Genomic DNA, 20,101 nt, shown 5'->3' on the forward strand with positions numbered 1-20,101 from the left:
TCCCATCAGCCCCGGCAAGCGTAGCCAATGGCCAGGGAAGACAGGAGTTGTAGTTCTGCAACATCTGGAGGGTCAAAGGTTCCCCACATCTAACGTAAACAGATAATGGAGTCATGACCTCTGCGTAACCAACTTAAGACCTTGTGAGCAGGAGCTGAGGGCACTTCTGAGGTTGCCACCTTTCTCTGTACGCTGAGAAAAGATGCCTCTGTCAAACTGAAACAGAGGACTGCCTTAGAGTGTGTCAGTCCACTGGTCTATCTAGCTTTCTTATTGCCTATGCTTGCTGACTATGCTCTGCAGGGCCCCAGGCAGGGGTCTTTCCTAGCCTTACTTGGAGATTCAAAAGACCTCTTGCGTGCCGTGCACAAGATCTCGCAATGGGCCACCTTTAATTTCTCCATTATATAATCATTAAATGCACAACAGCTCTCCCATGGAATCTTGGCTCTGGCCCAGCCTGTTTCTTGTTCCTTGTCTTCGGGATATATAGGAGGCACCTTTGCCAACTCCAGCAGGCTAACACTATTCTTACATGCCATCTACCAGTCAGTTCCTCGGTCAGTGCCAGGACCATGGTGGGCTTGAATTAAAGCTTCTACCATCCTTGCTTCCACTCTCTGGCCTTAAATGGCTGTGGGATGTGCAGAACTTCAACATCTGCAGCTTATTCCATCACTTGGGTTGCCAGCTCTTAGAAATATCCCTGCTCCTATGCCTTTAATGGGCAGCCCTGTTTAGGGAAGTTCTTAATGTGTGACATTTTAATGTATTTTTAACCTTTGTTGGAAGCTGCCCAGAGTGGCTGGGGGAACCCAGCCAAATGGGCAGGGTACAAATAATAAATTACAAAAATTATTAAAAGTCCATTATAAAATTATAACATCCCTTATGTTATTAAAAGCTTTACCTGCTGACTTCTGTAAATCAAGCTGCTTTCAAAACTGCAGGAGCAGCTGGGACAAGTTCTGTCAGCACCACCATGTTGAGGAAAGCTGCACCTGTTGAAATCCCTGCCCGTCATCCGGCTAAAAAAGGTGGCAACTCTTACCTGTTTAGTCATGACCTCATTGATCAGTATTAGGCAAGGCAAAGTCCCATTTGGTAAAATAGGAAAATATAATTATAGGGTTATTACGAGGTTTGGTGACACAGCAGGTGTAAACGGAAAGAGGCAAGCCTTTAACATAATGGAAATGCCAAATAATAGCTGCTCTTCCCGATTGCAAAAAATCTTATTGCACCAGTCCGCCCACACGCAAGGTAAGTCATCCTTGTGCCCATTTTCCAAACGAGGAACTAAAGCTCAGGAAACTTAGGTATGTCCAAGACCACCCAGCAGCCCTGGACAGGTCAAATTCTTAAACTTTATTCGCATTTCATCCCAGAGCTAGAGCCAGACTCCTGGAGGCTTGGCTTCCAGACCTTACCAGCTGTTAGGATTCTAAGCTGCACTTGGTGGGTGACAAGTATAGCTTTATTTATTGCTCCCTCTGAACGGAGGTGGGGTGTGCCAAGAAAAATGGAGCCAAAATGAGGTTGCTGAGTAGCAGGAGGGGCAGTATTGGTAGCCCTGGTGTTTTCCCAACTCCAAAAATATATTTTAGAGGAACGAAACAAAACCCAGTTGGACCAAAAAAATAAAGAGAAAAAGACAACCTAGATGGACCAAAATAATAATAATAATAAAGCAGCCCAAGCCGTCAGGGAGTCAGGAGGAGGATGTACTGCAAAATTTTGTTGCAGTTCCACCTTGTTTATTGATTTGATCATTCATTCAGTGGTGTAGTGGGTAAATGCTGGTGTCCGTGCACTCTTCATGACAGCCCTGATAGCCAAGCCCCTCCTAAGCCTATACAAAAGAAGAAAAACTTTTGACAACATCCCCCCCCCCTCAACACATCCCCCACTTTGAACAGTTTGGGTGGGCCCAAAGTCTTGGTCAGTATTTTGTGGCATTTTGGTTGGTCGTGATATAGGGATCTGGGAATTTTTTTCAGAAATAAAAGTGCCGCTTTTAGCCTCTTAGCTATGCTTGCTGTGGCTACCTCCCTCTTCGTCTGTTTAGTTTATTTGGGTGGGTTTCTCTTTGAGTTAAGCTTAATTTTTGGCACATAAATAATTGGCAAGTAACGCCCGCCCCGCCCCCAGAGATGACGCCAACATCCCTGCCCCTCCCTGTTCCACCACACTGCTGTATTAATCGCAATATTTCTATTGAAATGTTTTTGGGAACACAAGCATGCACACAGGTGCCAAATCATCCAAAGTCAACACAAAAGCAATAAAACTACAACCCATAAAACAAATCAGAATGCAGGAGAGTAGATAAGAAAATGTAAGATTAGATTAGGCTGCAATAAACAACAGTAGCTGGTGTGCTGACATAGATGAAGCAAAAACTTCCCAAGGGGTTTATGGCTAGTTGAGTGACCAGATGCAAAAAGGGAAGAGGCCTCTGTGTATTGTCAGCTGGTACCATTTTGCGCAATCCTGCACTGGCGTTATTCCTCAGCCCCACACAGCTGTTAAAGACACAGGAGCAATGTCTGCCTTTGTACCATGACCGAAAACCCACCAAGCCAAACACAGCCCAACACTTTTCTGCAGCAGCAGCAGCAGCCCACAAGGGATTTCCTCTTTTGACTTCCTGCCTGGGTTTGCAAAACTACAGAAGCTGCCAAGTATGTTGTGTTTAGGCACAGTCCGTTCTCTACATGTTTTACCCTTAAGTATAAGCCAGACCTCCATTCTGCCATGTTCCCTTGGCATAGGACAGGAATGGGAAGCCTAAGGTCCAGGAACCGCCTCCAGGCCTTTCTGTCTGACTTTTGGGACTCTTGTTCCTCACAGGCAATGTTTCACCGGCTCCTTTGCTTGAGTGTTTTTGCCTGGCTAGAACGTGCCCCCAAACTCTTCTAATCCTTATTTCCCGTGCCTGGATGGAGGATGGAGAGGGGTGTGTGAGTAAGTTAACATTTGTCATCCTGCCCGCTTTTGCCTGCACTGCCACTACCACCTGATGTTGCCTAGAAATGGATGTGACCCTCAGGCTAAAATAAGTTCCTCACCCCTGGCTTAGTAGAAACCCTGCTGCAGGACTGTATTAAGAGTCCTACCAGGGAGCTGTATATAACCCCATTAGACGTGCCTGTTAGTTGCCTCCCACAGTTTGTACACCAACAGGGGCTTCATTCAGGCATTCTCCTGTTGTGTTTAATCATTGTGAGAGGGGGAAGGCAAGGACAGCTCCCCCCCCCCATTCGCATCCCTGTCATTCTCCATGAGTTGGAGGGATAGCTTCTCTTCGGGATGCAGAACCTGATGTCACGGGGCTGTGCTGTATGCCAGGAACAGTGCATGAGCAGAGAAGACTTCCTGCTTCAAAAGTTAGCCCTCCAACTAAATCTTTGCTTCTGTCTCACTTGACCCCCATGGGATGGGTTGAGGGAGCTAGCACTCTTCTTCCCCTGCGCATGTGGTCTCGGGACAAGGAGAACGCCTGAATAGGGCTTGTGTAGGACCTGAATACAGTACTCCGAGTTCAGCAAACAACCTTCCTGGCAAGCCACAATGCATGGCTGGTGGCCTCTGTTTGGCTCGGTGGGTGCTGTCCTGGACTATCATCTGTAACCATTAGTCACCACTTCCCGCTTTGGGCTTGTGGCAGGCAGCCTTGCCAGCAAGTCTTAAATCTAGGCTCGCGGTCGCTTGCCTTTCTTCTGAACTGTTTCTTTCATCTCCACCTTTTACCCTTTTCACGCCTGTGTTATTGCCTTTCTGGAAAGGAATATCTGCGGGTGCCAAATCACTCAACCTTTCTCTGAGTGTCCAATTGCTTTTGAATACATTGAGTTCCCTTGTGTGCTATAAGAGAAAGCCTTAGCTGGAAGGGCTTGTAGAATAAACAAGGAACTTTGAGAGAGAGAGAGAGAGAGAGAGAGAGAGAGAGAGAGAGAGAGAAGAAATGTCATTGTTTTGAATATTGGCCCAGGTTTCTCCCAGTGCATCATGGGAAAGATAAGGTGGAGACGATCAGTTCTCTGACACTGAATTCTGCACTTGTTCTGGAATGTTGTGGGCAGTGTTTCGTTTTTAAGGCAGCGAGTGCCAGCATAGTCTTCACTTATGAGTCATACCGCCTGACCTTGCACACGCTTCAGATGTATTTCAAGATTACAACATGGCTTGGAGATGACTTGTACATTAAGAAAAAAAGCACAGAAGAAAGCAGATTATAATATAGGTCATTTCATAAAATTGCAAATTGGGATGAGAAGAAAATGAATCCTGTATACTCAAAGCTACAAATTATCTTATTTGGCATATTCCTGGACTGGGCTTTACCATATAAACAACATGTTCTGCGTTTGATTCCTAACTCATATTTAAACCATGGTTTGGCTACTATTCTCAATTTTATCTCGAGAGCCTTGGAAGGGCTGCTGATTTTAATCTACAGTTCAAAAAACAGAGAGTTGTCTTTAAGTAGTTGTAGGGACAAAGTAAGCAACTAGTGATCTTGATGGTCTTGTAGGGTACTTGGGCAGGGCAACAAAAGTGAGTATCCCATGAATCAGAGTCTTCTTTAAAAGAAACACCAAGGTTCTAGTCCTCAAGGTTGTGAAGATAGGCATGAAAATAGAAACGTCAGAAAATCAGAAGCTGAGGGTGGTGGAATAGAAGAGAAGAATATTATCTTTTTTTTTAATCACACTGGTAGCTGGGTCTTTAACAGTACCATGATGTGCAGAAAATAGAAGGGGGATAATGTTTTATCTCCATACTGTGATAAGGTCCACCTGGTGATTATATATTGCTGTGCATTGTTGGCAATGCTGGGGACTCAAGTTCTGAGCACAAGTTCCAGCAGCCGGGATGGGCATAGTAAATTTTCACCACCCCATAACTAGCATAAGTAGAATAAACTGTGCAAAATAAGTGAAAATATCCAGTTTTGTGTGTGCGCATGTAATTTTCATTTCCCACTCCTTATTTATTAACCACACACCACACACAACCTCAGGTGTATGGGAAAGCAACAACTGACTGGGCCCTGAGTGGTGTTTTGACTTGGCCCATTTCTCTGCTGTCTCTGAACCCAGTCTCAACCCTGTCCCTTGAGGCATCCTAATTTAAAAAGTGCAAACAAAGTAGGGTTGAACCTACGTCTTTACTCATGCACTGTATGTTTTCTGTGCAGACAGCTGCTATGATCAAGATACACTGGAAGCCTGGAAAGGGGGGGAGGGACTAGGATCACAGCAACCAGCTCCCTCCCCACCCCCATGTTGATTGTGCCTTGTACATAGAATCTGTGCGTGCAAAATCTTTATGAACATGTGAGGTGCAACACATGCATTTAGCTGGATGCCAGATTTCACAGAGGAAGCTCACACATACACAATCAGTTTACGTGTTACAAGGAACCATCTAAGCACAGAAGTCAGAGATGGGGCCACCAGCACTTATGACCTGACTTCTCCCTCCATGCACTCAGCATAAGTCTGGTTATGGTTGTCCGTACTGGTTTATGGTCTAGCCCTGTGATGTCACGTTTGCTCACCCCTCTTTCTTTCTTTCTATCTCTCTCTCTTTTCCCCCTTCCACAGAAACACACAGTGGAGACTCCTTATGGGGTTGTGACAATCACCATCCATGGGACACCCAAGCCCAAACGTCCAGCCATCCTCACCTACCATGATGTGGGACAAAACCGTAAGACTGGAGCACCCACTTGGTTGGGGCAGGAGGGAGGGGAGGTTGGGGGTTTTCCGACCGGTGCAACTCCAAGAGAGAACTTGGCAATTTGCCCTACAGTCCAGTTCATAGAACGTTTGCTTCAAGGATCTTGTAATTCTGAAAAATCCCATGAACTTTTTGGTTTGGGGGGTCAGGAATTCCCAACACATATTCACACCTATGCAACACACACACTGGGTCTCCTATTTTGTGGAGGTTCCTTGGTACAGGGTGAGTCCTATAAAAGAAGCCCTGTGGATATAGAGTACACATGTTCCACGGGGCCTCTTTTAAAAGACTCACCCTGTACCGTTGGTGTGGGCTAACATCAGGCTACAACCCCAAGATCCACCAATCAAGTACAAAATACAAAGGCCTATTTGGAAAATACTATAAACAGATGTCAATGCCTATTTGGAGGCTGGAGCCAGGTACCTGCTGCCCCCTGTGAACAAAACATTGGGAAGACCTTCATGTACAAGCAAAAACCTACATCTACGTTAGTGTGGATCAGAAATTCTAACAGGTAAATGTAGGGAGGAAGAGCCATTTGTGGACACCATTCTTGAACAATGGGGAATCAAAAGCCTTTGCTCACTGATTTCTACCCCACCCATCACAATCAATCCTACCACAGCTGCTTGAGGACGAAGAACGAACACTTCCTAACAATGTAGAGGAGGGAGGGGGACCCTCAGGCCCAAAGGGGGGGGGCGAATACAGCCCCTCAGGATTCTCTCCCCAGACCACACCTCTCTTCGGCCACTCCCCTCACCACTGTCCTTGAAAGTTGTTGCCTGGCTGGAATATGTCCCTGAACTCTGTTCATGCCTTTGGGTTGCTTGAGGGTGGGGGTGTGAGGAGAGACATCTGTGGGTATGTTTCCGCTCTCCTGTTCTAGAATACCAGAATACGATGCTCGAGTTTGCGTTGTGGGCTTGCTCGGTGGTCGACTCTCAAGCAAGTTGGTCGCTCTGCCTCAGAGTCTGGCTGCAGGCATCTGACTGCTGCTGTCTCTGAAGTTTCCCACCCACCCACCCGCCTGCCTGCCTTCCTTCTGCTTTCTGCAACAGGCATTGAAAGCTGGAGGAGATAGAAAACACTCATCCAGGGGAGGAGGAACTGCTGGCTTTCGTTCTTGCTTGGTTGTTTATCTCAACCTTATCTTCAGCAGCTAATTTCCCCAACTACTCTCCCTTCCAACTCCTAGAGAAAAATAGCCACCAAGTAGGGGAGATAAACAAGGGGCAGAGAAATGCAGCCAGCAGAGCCTCCTCCAGCACGTGTGACATTTTTATTCCCACTAACCATTTATGCTGGTCTGCGAGGGAGTCTCCAAAATTCCCCATGGAATGGTGGAGCCTGCTCCCTCAGGGTGAGTTTAACGTCTAGCCAAGTCCTTGGTTCCCATCCTAGAAAACAGGAGTGATAGCGGTCTTCCTCACTGGGTTGTGAGTGTGAAAGAAACATGGGTTGTCTTGCATTCTTTCCACAGCCAAGGGCCCATTTAAACTATCACTGCTAAGAAGAAAAAAACTGGAGAAAAGCTTTCAGTCATGCAGCTTGGCATTTTGGTGCACTCTTGTCTACTTTCTCATACCTCCCCAAAGGCCTGCTTTTTATTCCCTAACTCTCTTTTTTTTAAGTGGATTTATACCTTGACATTAGAATTGCCAGATTCCATTCTAAAACTTTAATTTGAAATTTTAAACATTGTCCTGTTTATCTTGAATGTTTCCCAAGTGATCTGCGCTCTGTTCCAGAATTTCCCGCCATCCTTTAAGGCCAATCATCTCCTGGTTTTGAAAGCATCTAGACCAGCCTTTCCCATCATGGTGCCTTCCTGCAAGTCCCATCAGCCCCAGCCAGCATGGCTGTGCTGGCTGGGGCTGATGGGAGTTGTACTCCAAAACATCTGGAGGGCACCAGGTGGGAGAAGTCTAGCTCTCCTTCTCTGCAAAAGCTTTCACCCTTGTGAATGAGAACATAGGAGCTCTCTCCTATTCAAGGTTGCTTGCTTGTCTGAATGCCCCCATCTCTTGCTCTTTTGCCAGGCCAGCTGAAGACATTTTGATCCCTTAGACTGCAGCCCTTAGACTGGGGAAAAAGCCTCACTGAACACAGTGGGATTCACTTGTGAGTACAGTGGTACCTTGACTGTCGAACTTAATCCGTTCCTGGAGTCTGTTCAACTCCCGGAACAGTTCGAAAACCAAGGCACTGCTTTCGCTTGGCTGCAGGAGCTTCCCGCACTCAATCGGAAGCTGTGTCGGATATTCGGCTTCCAAAAAACATTTGCAAACCGGAACACTCACCTCTGGGTTTGCAACATTCAGGAGCCAAAACGTCCGAGTACCAAGGCGTTCGACAACCAAGGTACAACTGTAAACTTGCATAGGCTTGCATGGTAAGGTGAGGTACCCAAATAGCACCTTCCAGTGTAAAAAAAAAAAACAACAACCGTCAGTTTGCTGCCCTGTTTACTGACTCCTGGAGCAAGATGGCAGCTGCTGTCTTGATTTGCAGCTCGCCAGTCTTGACGGCACTACCGCTTGGCCTTCTGCAGCCTGACACCCACTTCTTCTGTCTCCCCACCCCCACCCCAGATCTTTCGTGCTTCGACACCCTCTTCCACTTTGAGGACATGCAAGAGATCATAAAGAACTTCGTGGTGATACATGTGGACGCGCCTGGCATGGAGGAGGGGGCCCCGGCCTTCCCTCTGGGGTGAGCCTTGCAGCCTCCATTCCTGCCCCCACCCGCATCGTTGGGTGTGATGGGGACAACAGTCTAGCAGTCTAACACAGCCCCTGCTCTCTGCTGTCTTCCTAGGTATCAGTATCCCTCGCTGGACCAGCTGGCTGACATGATCCCATGCATCTTGCAATATGTGAAGTGAGTCGGGGCGAGGCCACACGAGTGGGTGGGTTGCGACAACAACCTGCGACGGGGTCACCCGCCAGCCTTCTCTTTGCCCTGGAGTGTAAAATCAGAATAGGCACAGCCTTGCATTCACATCAATCAAACAAAACAAAGCACAGAAACGGCTTGGGGGCAGGGTTAAAACCTGGAAGGTTCTACTACCTCCTAACCTGTTGGTTCGGTTTCTACTTCATTCCCTGAAAGGGGTTCAGTGCGTCTCACAGATGTTAGGCAGGCAGGAATTTAGCTCACACACATTCTTTATCACGGCCCAAAGACCCGCAAAAACAGTTTCAAAAGCAAAGTACAGCAGAAATACAGAAAAGGCATTACTAGGCAGTCACTGTGTTTTATCCAATACATGTTGATTTCTAATTCTTACTACCCACGAAAGAAAATTTTGCCACAGCCAGGGTTATATCAGTTTTCTTATCTTCAAGGAGATACTTGAGATAAAGGATATCAGAGTTTCCAGGAAAATTTACCAATAAGGGCTTAATTTGTTGGTTTCTGGCTTGCTTATATACCCCGCATTATAGTAAAATATGTTTCATGCAACCAACAGCCTGAGAACATAGATTTAGCAACCACAGGTTTATTTTCCCATCCGGCTTATTAATTTAGAGACTTTTCTCTCTCCCTTCCAGTCACCACCAGCCAGGGGTTTAAACTCCAAACTTGCTCCATATCCCTTTTCCCCCTCCATTCCCCAGACCCCATAGCTCTCCAAAACCTGGGAACACAGTCCAGGAGCCCTGGCTCCAAGTATTCCTCATTTTAATGCTTAAAACCTAGACTCTTCACTAGTTCCTAGTTCCATGAAACCCTGAGGAGCTAAGGATAAGCATTGGAAACCCCCTCCTCTCAGTTCTCCTTTGTACTCTCAATCCGGGGGGGGGGAACAAATCTCCTGGCCCCCCCCAGCTGTTTCCTGCCTATTCCTAACACCCTGGAGGTAAACATGGGAAACTCCGCCCCTTCTTCTAAGCCTACCAAAGTAAGACTCCTTCTTGGATATTTCCTATTATTATCATTCTTCCAGAGGGATAGCCAGCCACGTGTGTCTGTTACAGGAAACGCAAGAGTCTTTTGGCATCTTAAACACTAACAGAGTGATTGTGGCCTAGGCTTCCCACCTTTTCATCATGATGTGTTATACAGTGGTACCTCAGGTTACGTACCCGATCCGTTCCGGGGTGCCGTTCGCACCCCGAAAAGTACGTAACCCAAGCGTCCCTTTTGCGCATGCGCAAAGAGTGATATCGTGCTTATGTGCAGACCGCCCTGACATGCGCAGAAGCATCCACACGGCAAAAAACACTTCTGGGTTACCAGACTACGTAAGCTGAAAATACGTAAGCTGAAGCAGATGTAACCTGAGGTACGACTGTATTCGGTGTGTGTGTGTATGTGTGTATATGTGTGTGTGTGTGTGTGTGTGTGTGTGTGTGTGTATATGTGTATATATATATATATGTGTGTGTGTGTGTGTGTGTGTGTGTATACATACACACACACACACACACATATACACACATACACTTTATATGTGATAGATAAATATAGATAGCTAGCTGAACACACACTTAACACGTGGGAGAAAGAGAAAGAGAGGGGGAAGGGAATTGGAGCCTGGGGGGCCGTGAAAACATGAGGCACACAGTCTGTGCCATTTCGAAGTGTTCACTTTAGAGAAACTTCTAAAGGCACAGGATAAGCAAATGGCTGGGGCCCACTTGTGCTCCCAAGCGCCATAAAAGTGCCAGGCAGTTCCTGCTCCTTTGCGGATTTTGAAACTGGCCTCTTTCTCCCTCCTTTAGCTTCACCAGCATCATCGGAATTGGAGTCGGAGCTGGTGCCTACATCCTGGCACGCTACAGCGTAAGTGGGGGGGGGGGGGCCGTGAGTGGTGGTCGGATTAAGTAAATGTTCTCCTTGCCCAGTTTGAACCTCTCTGAAAGTAGCAGGGCTGCAGAGTAGTTGACTTCTGTGTCCCTATTAACAACGTTTCGGTTGTTTCCTGAGCTGAAGTACAGAGGAAGGATGGGCCCAACATTTGATTGCAGTGAGTGTGATGTGCTGCAGTAATTAAGAAAATTAGTTGGGAGACAGGAAATTCCTGTTTCAAATCCCAGGGAGGCATGAACTCGTGTGGTGAAATTACATAAGCTGCTCTCTCTCAGAGGCCAAGACTTTGCCACAGGATGAATGGGGAAACTTTGTTCTGATGTTATCGACTGATTTGTTTCAGAGAGGCCAGATCTGCATGTGTGCTCCCCGCTCCCTTTTTTAAAAAAAATATTTTTATCTTCACACCAACCTGTGAGGTAGATTAGACTGAGAGGGACTACATGTCCCAAAGTCACCCAGTGAACTTCATGGTTGAGCAGGGATTTGAACCTCAGGCTTAGCCTGATGCTCCAAACACACCACCCTATCCCTCTGGTTTCAGTAGGGATTGCTGCAGTAATGTACACACAGCAACTCGAATATGTGTCAAAAGCTATTTAAGAGAGCTAGTGTGACAAAGAGGAGGAGAGGACAAGCAATGCTCTGGTTCGGATCTCACTTCAGCCAGAACCAAAGGGGAGGGCGGAGTTTAGCATAAGCAGAGCCTGTTGGATCAGGCCAAAGGTTCTGCAAATGCCACATCTTATTTCCTTCCCAGGCCAGCCAGCTGCCTCTGCAGGCACTGAGAAGCCTCTGTTTTATGTCCCTGAACTTATACATAAGCAGTATGGTGAGCGCCATGTGAACATTTTATCCACTAGTCATAAGTGTTATTATGATTTTCCACAGCTCTCTCATGCAGACACCGTGGAGGGTTTGGTTCTGGTCAACATTGACCCCAATGCCAAGGGCTGGATGGACTGGGCTGCTCACAAGGTGAGACTGGGAAAGTGAAGGGACTTATTACTGCCTAGTAATCAATTGTAGATGAAGTGAAGGGGTCTGATGCAGCCTTTGCTCACCTGGTGTCCTCCAGATATTTTGGATTAAAGCTCCCATCATTCATGACCATTGCTATGCTGGCTGGGATGATGGGAGTTGTAGTCTAAAGGCCCACAGTTGTGGCAAGCTGGTCCAATGGGCGCTTGAGCCGTCGTTCTTATTTCTACAAATTTAAACAGCTAACACAACCTATTCTTTGACTGTTTATAATGACAAATAAACAAAACAAAAAAAGCCCATAAACATTGGTGTTGGTGCCAGTTACCCATCACTATCTGGATAGCAGAAATTCTTTTCCGCCTATCAACCTCTCAGCTGCAGGCACTTCTAGACTGTTGCACTTTTGCGGATGGGATTCAACCACATACCAGCAAATTGAGGTCATAAAATTAAAGTGGCACTCCTTCACAACAAGCCCATTTCCAGGGGGGAGGAAAAGAAATTTTGTGCTAAAGAAAGTGATGAGTGGCTTAATGAATTGTTATTGTTACAATTTGGCTATTATTTGGGTATATTGGAAAACTAATTTGAATTTTTTTAAAAAGGGAAGTGATGAGAAGAAAAGTGGAAAATAACAGTTACTAGATGGGATGTATAATCTCCCCACAAACAAATGAATGCTCAACAGTTGCTTGACATCTAATCACTTCCCCGCAAACTTTGTTCAAGCAAACCAAAATGAGTGCTCCATAAACAGGTTGTCTGAAAGCAACCTCCATTTCTACTTGGATATAAGCAAACATAAATTGGCACATTTCCTAGAATTTAAAAGGGTTTATATGGCTCCACATTTGGCCCAAGTTTATTGAAGACCCAGATGTGCAACCTACTCCTCCCCCAAACTACCTAAAGGGCAGGATGCTTAGACAACTGGCCAGGTAGCACCACCTGGCTAAGCTTGCTGCCGAGCCTCCTCTTTCCCAATTTTTGGCTCTGGGAACTTGGGAGAGAGGAAGGGTAAAGGCTCATTTCTAAAGGGAAAAAATGCAGGGGCTGTGGCTTGCTCAAAAGCTATGCCTCTCACATGATCTCGATTACTTTTAGAGGTGGGATACAGTAGTTCAGCAGTGGGAGAAAATGCATTCTGTATATGCTCAGAAGCACTTAATTCACTCAGAAGCTTTGCGTGTTCCACGATGAAACTGAAAAGAGATTTTAGCTTTGAGTACTGTCTGAGCTCTAGAAGACAATAGGTTCCCAGAGATCTCTGCTTTCCCTCTGGGGATTAAGCCAATCCCCATAATTCTCATGCAGGTGCCAATCTGGCCCATTCAAACCAGTGTCTCCTTTTGCATCTCCTCTGATCTCATTCTGTTTCTCTCTTCAGCTGACTGGCCTCACATCCTCCAACTCTGAGATGATTCTGCAACATCTCTTCAGCCAGGTAAGCATGTGCAGGAGGGGAGAAGGGCGACAGTAGTTGGTGCAGGGAGCAGTGTGTCAGAGATAGAATGGACCAGGGATGCCCCCCTGTCTGGGAAGGTGCTCTCTAGTGATGTGAGAGCCTTCGCCAACCTGGTACCCTCCAGATTATTTGAACTGCAAGTCCTATCAGCCTCATTCAGCACAGCCATGCTGCATGGAGTGGATTGGAACAGTAGCCCAAAACCTTTGCAGCACAGCAGACTGGCAAAGGTTGGTGTGGGATCAAGCTGAAACCATTCTTTAAAATTCATGGATTTAGAACTTGATGGATTTATTATTATTATTGATTTAAAAATAGTGTCTTGTTTTTGTATATATACTTCCTACTTTAAATCCACATTTTGCTTATATGTACATTATATGGGTACCAGGTGGCGCTGTGGGTTAAAACACAGAGCCTAGGGTTTGTTGATCAGAAGGTCGGCGGTTCGAATCCCTGCCACGGGGTGAGCTCCCATTGCTCGGTCCCAGCTCCTGCCCACCTAGCAGTTCGAAAGCACGTCAAAGTGCAGGTAGATAAATAGGGACCGCTCCAGCGGGAAGGTAAACGGCGTTTCCGTGCGCTGCTCTGGTTCGCCAGAAGCGGCTTTGTCATGCTGGCCACATGACCCGGAAGCTGTCTGCGGACAAACGGTGGCTCCCTCGGCCTATAGAGCGAGACGAGCGCCGCAGCCCCAGAGTCGGACACGACTGGACCTGATGGTCAGGGGTCCCTTTACCTTTACCTTTACATTACCACGTATTTGTATAGACAGCTCTTCATCAGTATATAATAAGCACGGTTAAAATTGGCCACCTTTATAACCTAAATAAAACAACAAGACAGTTTCATGGAGTCAGTATAGAAGCAGCTAACACAATAAGGCAGGCTAATCGATGTGAACTGCTAAAATGGCTGGGTAAATAAAATTTCAACCTGGCACTGCAAATGATGTCAGCAACAAGTCACACATCAGTACAGAAGGTATTCCATCGTCAGTGTCCCAACATTATCTTTCCAACTACAGGTGAAACTCGAAAAAATAGAATATTGTGGAAAGGTTCATGTCTTTCAGTAATTCAACTTAAAAGGTGGAACTAATATATGAGATAGACTCATGACATGCAAAGCGAGATATGTCAAGCCTTTATTTGTTATAATTGTGATGATTATGGCGTATAGCTGATGAGAACCCCAAATTAACAATTTCATCTTTGGGGTTTTCATCGGCTGCACGCCATAATCATCACAATTATAACAAAGAAAGGCTTGACATATCTCACTTTGCATGTCATGAGTCTATCTCATATATTAAACTTCAGTAGCTAATGAAAACAATTGCTTACAGAAATGGACTTTTCCATGATACTCTAATTTTTCGAGTTTCACCTGTATTTTCTCTCTTGTTTTGCAAAATTACCAGGAAATTATATGGTTGTGCTTTACCCTGCACCTTATTCCAAACTATGTAATTTTTCTATAGTGCTTGCATTTCCCCGATTACCTCGCCGATTGTAATATTTGTGAGTTTTATGCAGGTGTGTTTATTTTAATAACAAAAGTAATTGCACGTATAACTGTTGTGCACGTCACTTTACAGAGTAATAAAACAAAAGAAGAAATCTCCATCTTATTTTTAAAAAAAACAGCCTCGCCAGACCTGTTCAGTGAACCAAAGGCCAACATATATTTATTTCGTTCCAACATTTAAATGTTAGGTACCACCCCCACTCCATTTGTATTCAGGTTGACTGGTATATTGGTAATAAGTACTACAGTTGGGGTTGGGGAATCAATGCTATCAAACGGGTTTTTTTTTTTAAAGCATTATGACCAAAAACCTGGAACTAAAATCTAAATTTCTAAAAAGTGGAGAAAACAACCGAGGGAAGAAAGATGGAAAGGGTACACAAAACTGTAGAAAGAGAATAATGGGTGGAATAGCTTCTGCCTGCACATAAGTGGGCAGAGGGGATAGAAAATATGGAATGTCCTCTGTTCTTCTGAAAAAGAACCATTCAAATGAAGGGTGGGCACTCTCGGGTAGCCCCCACTCTTCTCAATACGGCTTGCTCAGGAGAACTTCCCACTTGACCTCTAGCTTCAGTGGAGAAGCTGTCTTTTTCTCCAAAAGCCGCCATCTGGCTACCACTTCACTTTACCTCATGATTTCTTAAGATGCTTTTAGAGACATTTTTCTTGTTTTGTCACTTGTTGTTTGCCACCCTGGGCTCCTTCGGGAAAGAGGGCAGGATATAAATATAATAGAGAATAATAACATTGAGCCATTATATGGGGAAATGGCTCTATGTGTGGAAATGCGGGCATAGTTCCCTTGTCTGAGTGAAGAACGTGAGGGGCTCCTGTGTTATCCATGTCACAGTAGTGCGAGCTGAACTGGGGTTCAGCAATGCCTAGCCCTATGAGTGAGACACACACATTTCTCAGTTTTGCCGGGATTAGCAACCTTGGATGTTCAGAATCATGACTGGAGAACAAGGGAAAGAAGAGAGGCACATCACAATGTCAGCTTCGGTTACCTCAACAATCACCATCTAAACTCGAGGGCCAGAGCATGGCCTGTTTTGCAAATTTGATGAAAATGAATGAAGATGGTTTTGCTTTCTCTAAACAAGGGATGGCTGGAGTTGGTGTCCAATTATGCATCTTAAAAAAAAAAATTAGTGTGGATTTGATGACAGGCCAGTGTTTTTTTAGGGGGAGGGGATGTTTTGCATCCTTCGCATTTTTGCAAAAAAAAATTAATAATAACATTATTTACATTTGAGAGAAGTGATTGGGGTTGCCAAATTCCCCAAAGAAAATATCTTGGCCTGTTCTTGCGCCTGTTCTGATCTGTGGAGATCAGACAGCAGAGCTTTTCGTAGCACAGAAATAAGCATTTCCATGTACTAATTACGGCATGGCTTAATTGAGTGGGATCAGGATATTGTATTAATGCCCCCTTTATGTTCTTCCACAGGAGGAACTGTCCAAGAACACCGAGCTGGTGCAACATCAGCGGCACGTCCTGAGTAATGCAACCAATTTGCCCAATATCCAGCTGTACTGGAGCAGCTACAACAGGTGAGGGGGCAGGACTTACCTGGGTGGGGACACAGCATCAAAGACTAGTGTGAGGGCATGTCAAGGTTGTGTTGGCAGCAGCAAGCCAGAGCAAAAGGGATAGTTGTTGTGCAAGAAACAGATCCAGACGAAGCAGGAAGTCTTTCATTAGACCTCTTCCTGCCTAGGTACATCTAGTGGCCAGCCTGGGTAGGCAGGGCTGGTCCAGACACCAATAAGATTTTACTGCTCAGGAATATGTTCCCTCTGTAATGTCTTCTTTTGCATTTTAAGAGACATTTTATTTTCTTGTCAGTTATGTTGCTTTGAACATCTATTTTATGTTTTATCTTATTCTGCAAGGCTTGATTTTGGAATGTTTCAAGCGATGTTTTGATTTGGGTTGTAAAGGGCTTTGTAGTGTTTTTCTTAAAAAATTAAAGTGGCATAGAAATGAAATGAAATGAAAAACAACAACAGCAAAGTTGCAGATGGTAATAATTACAATAACATAGGTGCAGTTTCCCTGCTCAAGCCCTGGTGGCCTCCAGTTCTCCAGCAGACTAGAGTTTAGCAATGTTAGGTAGTTGGCAGGCATATAAATATTAAGGTATCTAAATAAATAACTGGAACCAGGACTGGCGCAAGACATTTGCATGCATGCATGCACACACAATTCCGCATACGGAGGTTAACTAGGCTGGCAGTTCAATTTTGCTTAGCACTTCTAACAGTGCTAAGGACTGAGGACAGCAGGCTCATTGTTGGCTGCATAGCACTGGCTGCATAGCAAGTGACAGAAGGGTACAACCAGGGGGTGCTCAGAATGATAATTCCCCCCCCCCACCAGCATTTACCTCCTGAGGCAATTGCCTCATTCTGCCTAATGGCAAGGCCCCCTGTGACTGAAACGCTCTTTAATTCCCAAGCAGCCTTTCCTTGAACTTCTGACAGCTACGGGTTTTCTGTTCTGTATTAACTGCTTGCTTTTTCTATTGAAAGAACTATTTGCCTTTAAAGAAGCAGCACACCCTGTGTGTTACCGCATGGCTCACTGCTCTGAGCATGTCTCCTGACTGGAAGGCAGCAAGCCCAGGGCAGTGTGACTCATGCAAGGATGAAATGGGTGGTTCTGCTGCATCTCTTCTTCGGGGAATAGCCGAACATCCGTTCAGACTCGGTGCAGAGTCACAGTAGAATCGCCCGTCTCCAGCTGAAATGGATTGGAAAGGGGTGGCTGTTTCGAAAGTTGAGGGAGCCCTTGGAGAAGTGTCATCTGGTGCCGTTCCACTCCTACAAGGTCTTGGAGATAGGAGCTCTGTATGGCTAATTTTGTAGTTCTGGATGATGACCCTGTCTTTTATTTCACCATAATGCTCCAGAGATCAACTCAACTTCCAGGGCACTGTTGTAAAACAGGCACCCACAGTAATGCTGTGTACACACCATACACTGACCAGCATATGTCAAGCATGTGGTTTTGCCCAAAGAATCCTGGAAACTGTAATTTACCCTGCACAGGACTACAGTTCCCAGCACCCTCAAAAAACTATAGTTCTCAGGATTCTTTGAGGGAATTCACACGTTTTAATTTAAATGTAAGTTGTGTTCTGCTGGTGTACCAGAGCTTAAAGCAGCGGTCAGCAGCCTTTTTCAGCAGGGGGCCGGTCCACCGTCCCTCAGACCATGTGGTGGGCCGGACTATATTTTGAAGAAGAAAAAAAAATGAACAAATTCCTATGCCCCACAAATAACCCAGAGATGCATTTTAAATAAAAGGACACGTTCTACTAATGTGAAAATACGCTGATTCCCAGACCATCCATGGACCGGATTGAGAAGGCAATTGGGCCATATCTGGCCCACGGGCCTTAGGTTGCCTCCCCCTGGCTTAAAGGAGCCACTTGCTGAAACTGGGCCTGGGTTAGGTTCACGGAAGCCCTTAATAATTTCCTTCAATCCTCATTTCCTCTCATGGAACACAGTTTAAGGAGTTGCCATTCTAATGAACTTGCTGCTTGTTGTTTTTGCTCAGTCATAAATTTAACCTCATGCTTCTCAAAAAGGCTGCTCTGTTTAAAGGTTTTGACAATACGCTGGTGTGTATTACTTAAACGTAAATCAATGAACTGATGGACTGTTCAAGTTAAAAGGCAGATGACTGAAGCCTTTGTATTATTTCAGTCATACGTAAGCTGCCTTGTGCGTGGTTGTGAAAAGACAGGATAATGATAAATAATAACTGCAGTTGTTTAGTCACTGCACCATTTGGTTGGCCCAGAGAAAAGGATGAGACACAGGGCAGTGTGTGTGTGTGTGTGTGTGTGTGTGCTGGGATTCTGCAGCAGCTCCAAGGGGGGTGGGGTGCAGGATGTTATATTGGTGGTAGAATTCAATCTTCAGAGAATCTTAATTTTATGTATAAAAAGAAAAAGGAAGAAGCAAGTTTCCAGGCCTCATGGCTGCGACAATATGTTTGAAGGTCTGTTGGCAATGCCAAAGAGAAATCTCCGGTGCTGGATGAGTGGCTGAATAAGATTTCCAGACATTAGGGTATGGTTTGCATACTTCTTTGCTTTGCCATATGACTAGTAAAAACAGAAAGGCAAAGCAATCCCACATCTAAAGTCCTGCAAGCCAGGATATAAGGTGGGAATGATGTTTTCTTTTTTTCCTGGGCTAGCTCCAGGTGAATGCAGCCGAAGGGTCCAATATAAGCATACATTAGGGATGCCATATTTTGAAGAGCAACGAAAGAGGATGCTATGACAGCCATTCAAAGCAAATAAATGCAGTTTGTCCCAAATTTTACCCCTGAAAAAGAAGGTGTGTCCTGGGAAAAGAGGACACTTGGCAACCCTATTTTAAAGCACATGGCTTCCACAAAAGAACCATGGGAACTGTAGATGGTTAAGGGTGCTAGAAATTCTATCTTTGTGAGATGTGAACTACAGTTCCCAGGATTCTTTGAGGGAAGTCATTCGCTTTAAATGTATTTTGAATGCGTGATGCGGATGTGACAAGAGTCAAGGCTTCAGCATGCCACCCCAAAATGCCCCAGTGGCAACTTCCCACCCGCTGAGCACTGCTCAGGGCTTCTACTGAGAGCAGTGTTCCTCTCCACTGGCAGAAGGAGATGGAAAAGGCAAGTAGTTGTGATTCCCCTTGCCCCTCCCTCCCCAGGAGTAAACATCAGGATCGTATCCTCAGTGATGCAAACTTTTAAAAAAGAGTTGCAACTGAACAATGCAAAATAAGAGGATGGTGCAAATTGTCACCAGGTTAGAGAATTATGCTCTGCTTGGTGCAGGATATAGATTGGCTGCAGAATTCGGACTGATTGTGCTTGGATTTTGTTGTTGTTGTTGTTGTTGTTGTTGTTGTTGTTCTGTTTTCTTTGTATTTGACCAGTACGCTTGGTCCTGAAAGAAGGCAAGGTTGCCAACCTCTGGGTTAGAAGGATATTTATGTGCCTTCAATAATTGTATGGAGAGATGATGTTTGGAAGGGCCACAGTGATCAAGACAGAGGAGCACTTTTTTGAAGTGTAGGGGTTGGCAACTCTTAGACCTAGAGTTATATAACAAGCGAGACCAGCATATGGAGAGCCTAGTGATGGTATTGGTATGCAGGGGCAGGGAACGGGTTGCATAAGAAGGTCTTTGTTTAGGAGGCTGGGGGAAAAATAAGCTTACAATTCCCTTCTTTTCCCCCCTTACAGCCGCAGAGACCTGAGCTTGGAGCGCGGAGGAGACATCACTTTCAAGTGAGTGCCAGCCAGCCCCTGAATTTTCTTTCACACATTTGTGTTCTAAAGTTGCCACCTTTGCTTCTGGTAGGGCTCACATGCTGTCAGTAGCAAAGGGAATTGTTTTTTTTAAAAAATACTGATTAGAGGTTCGGGTTGATACTTGACACACAGTTCATCCTAACACAGCACTGAAAAAGATGCACATTAAGAGGGTCGCCAGCTGAACAGGGAAACTGGTCTGGCCTGCTCTTGTGCCTTTGAAC

At 45.4% G+C, this 20,101-nt stretch overlaps 1 protein-coding gene across 5 annotated transcripts in view; it reads left to right on the top strand.

Annotated features, from left to right (window-relative positions):
- The window catches only part of NDRG2 (NDRG family member 2), a 43,578-nt gene that overhangs the window by 13,151 nt on the left and 10,326 nt on the right, over positions 1 to 20,101 (top strand). For all 5 annotated transcript variants that reach the window (XM_033170864.1, XM_033170859.1, XM_033170862.1 and 2 more), the window contains 8 exons: positions 5,613 to 5,718; positions 8,349 to 8,469; positions 8,575 to 8,637; positions 10,485 to 10,545; positions 11,464 to 11,550; positions 12,944 to 13,000; positions 16,005 to 16,108; positions 19,809 to 19,853. In XM_033170864.1, coding sequence (XP_033026755.1) covers positions 5,613 to 5,718; positions 8,349 to 8,469; positions 8,575 to 8,637; positions 10,485 to 10,545; positions 11,464 to 11,550; positions 12,944 to 13,000; positions 16,005 to 16,108; positions 19,809 to 19,853 — 644 coding nt within the window. The remainder of the gene's footprint in view (positions 1 to 5,612; positions 5,719 to 8,348; positions 8,470 to 8,574; positions 8,638 to 10,484; positions 10,546 to 11,463; positions 11,551 to 12,943; positions 13,001 to 16,004; positions 16,109 to 19,808; positions 19,854 to 20,101) is intronic.

This window comes from Lacerta agilis, chromosome 14 (genome assembly GCF_009819535.1).
Source record: "Lacerta agilis isolate rLacAgi1 chromosome 14, rLacAgi1.pri, whole genome shotgun sequence".
Classification (NCBI taxonomy): domain Eukaryota; kingdom Metazoa; phylum Chordata; class Lepidosauria; order Squamata; family Lacertidae; genus Lacerta; species Lacerta agilis.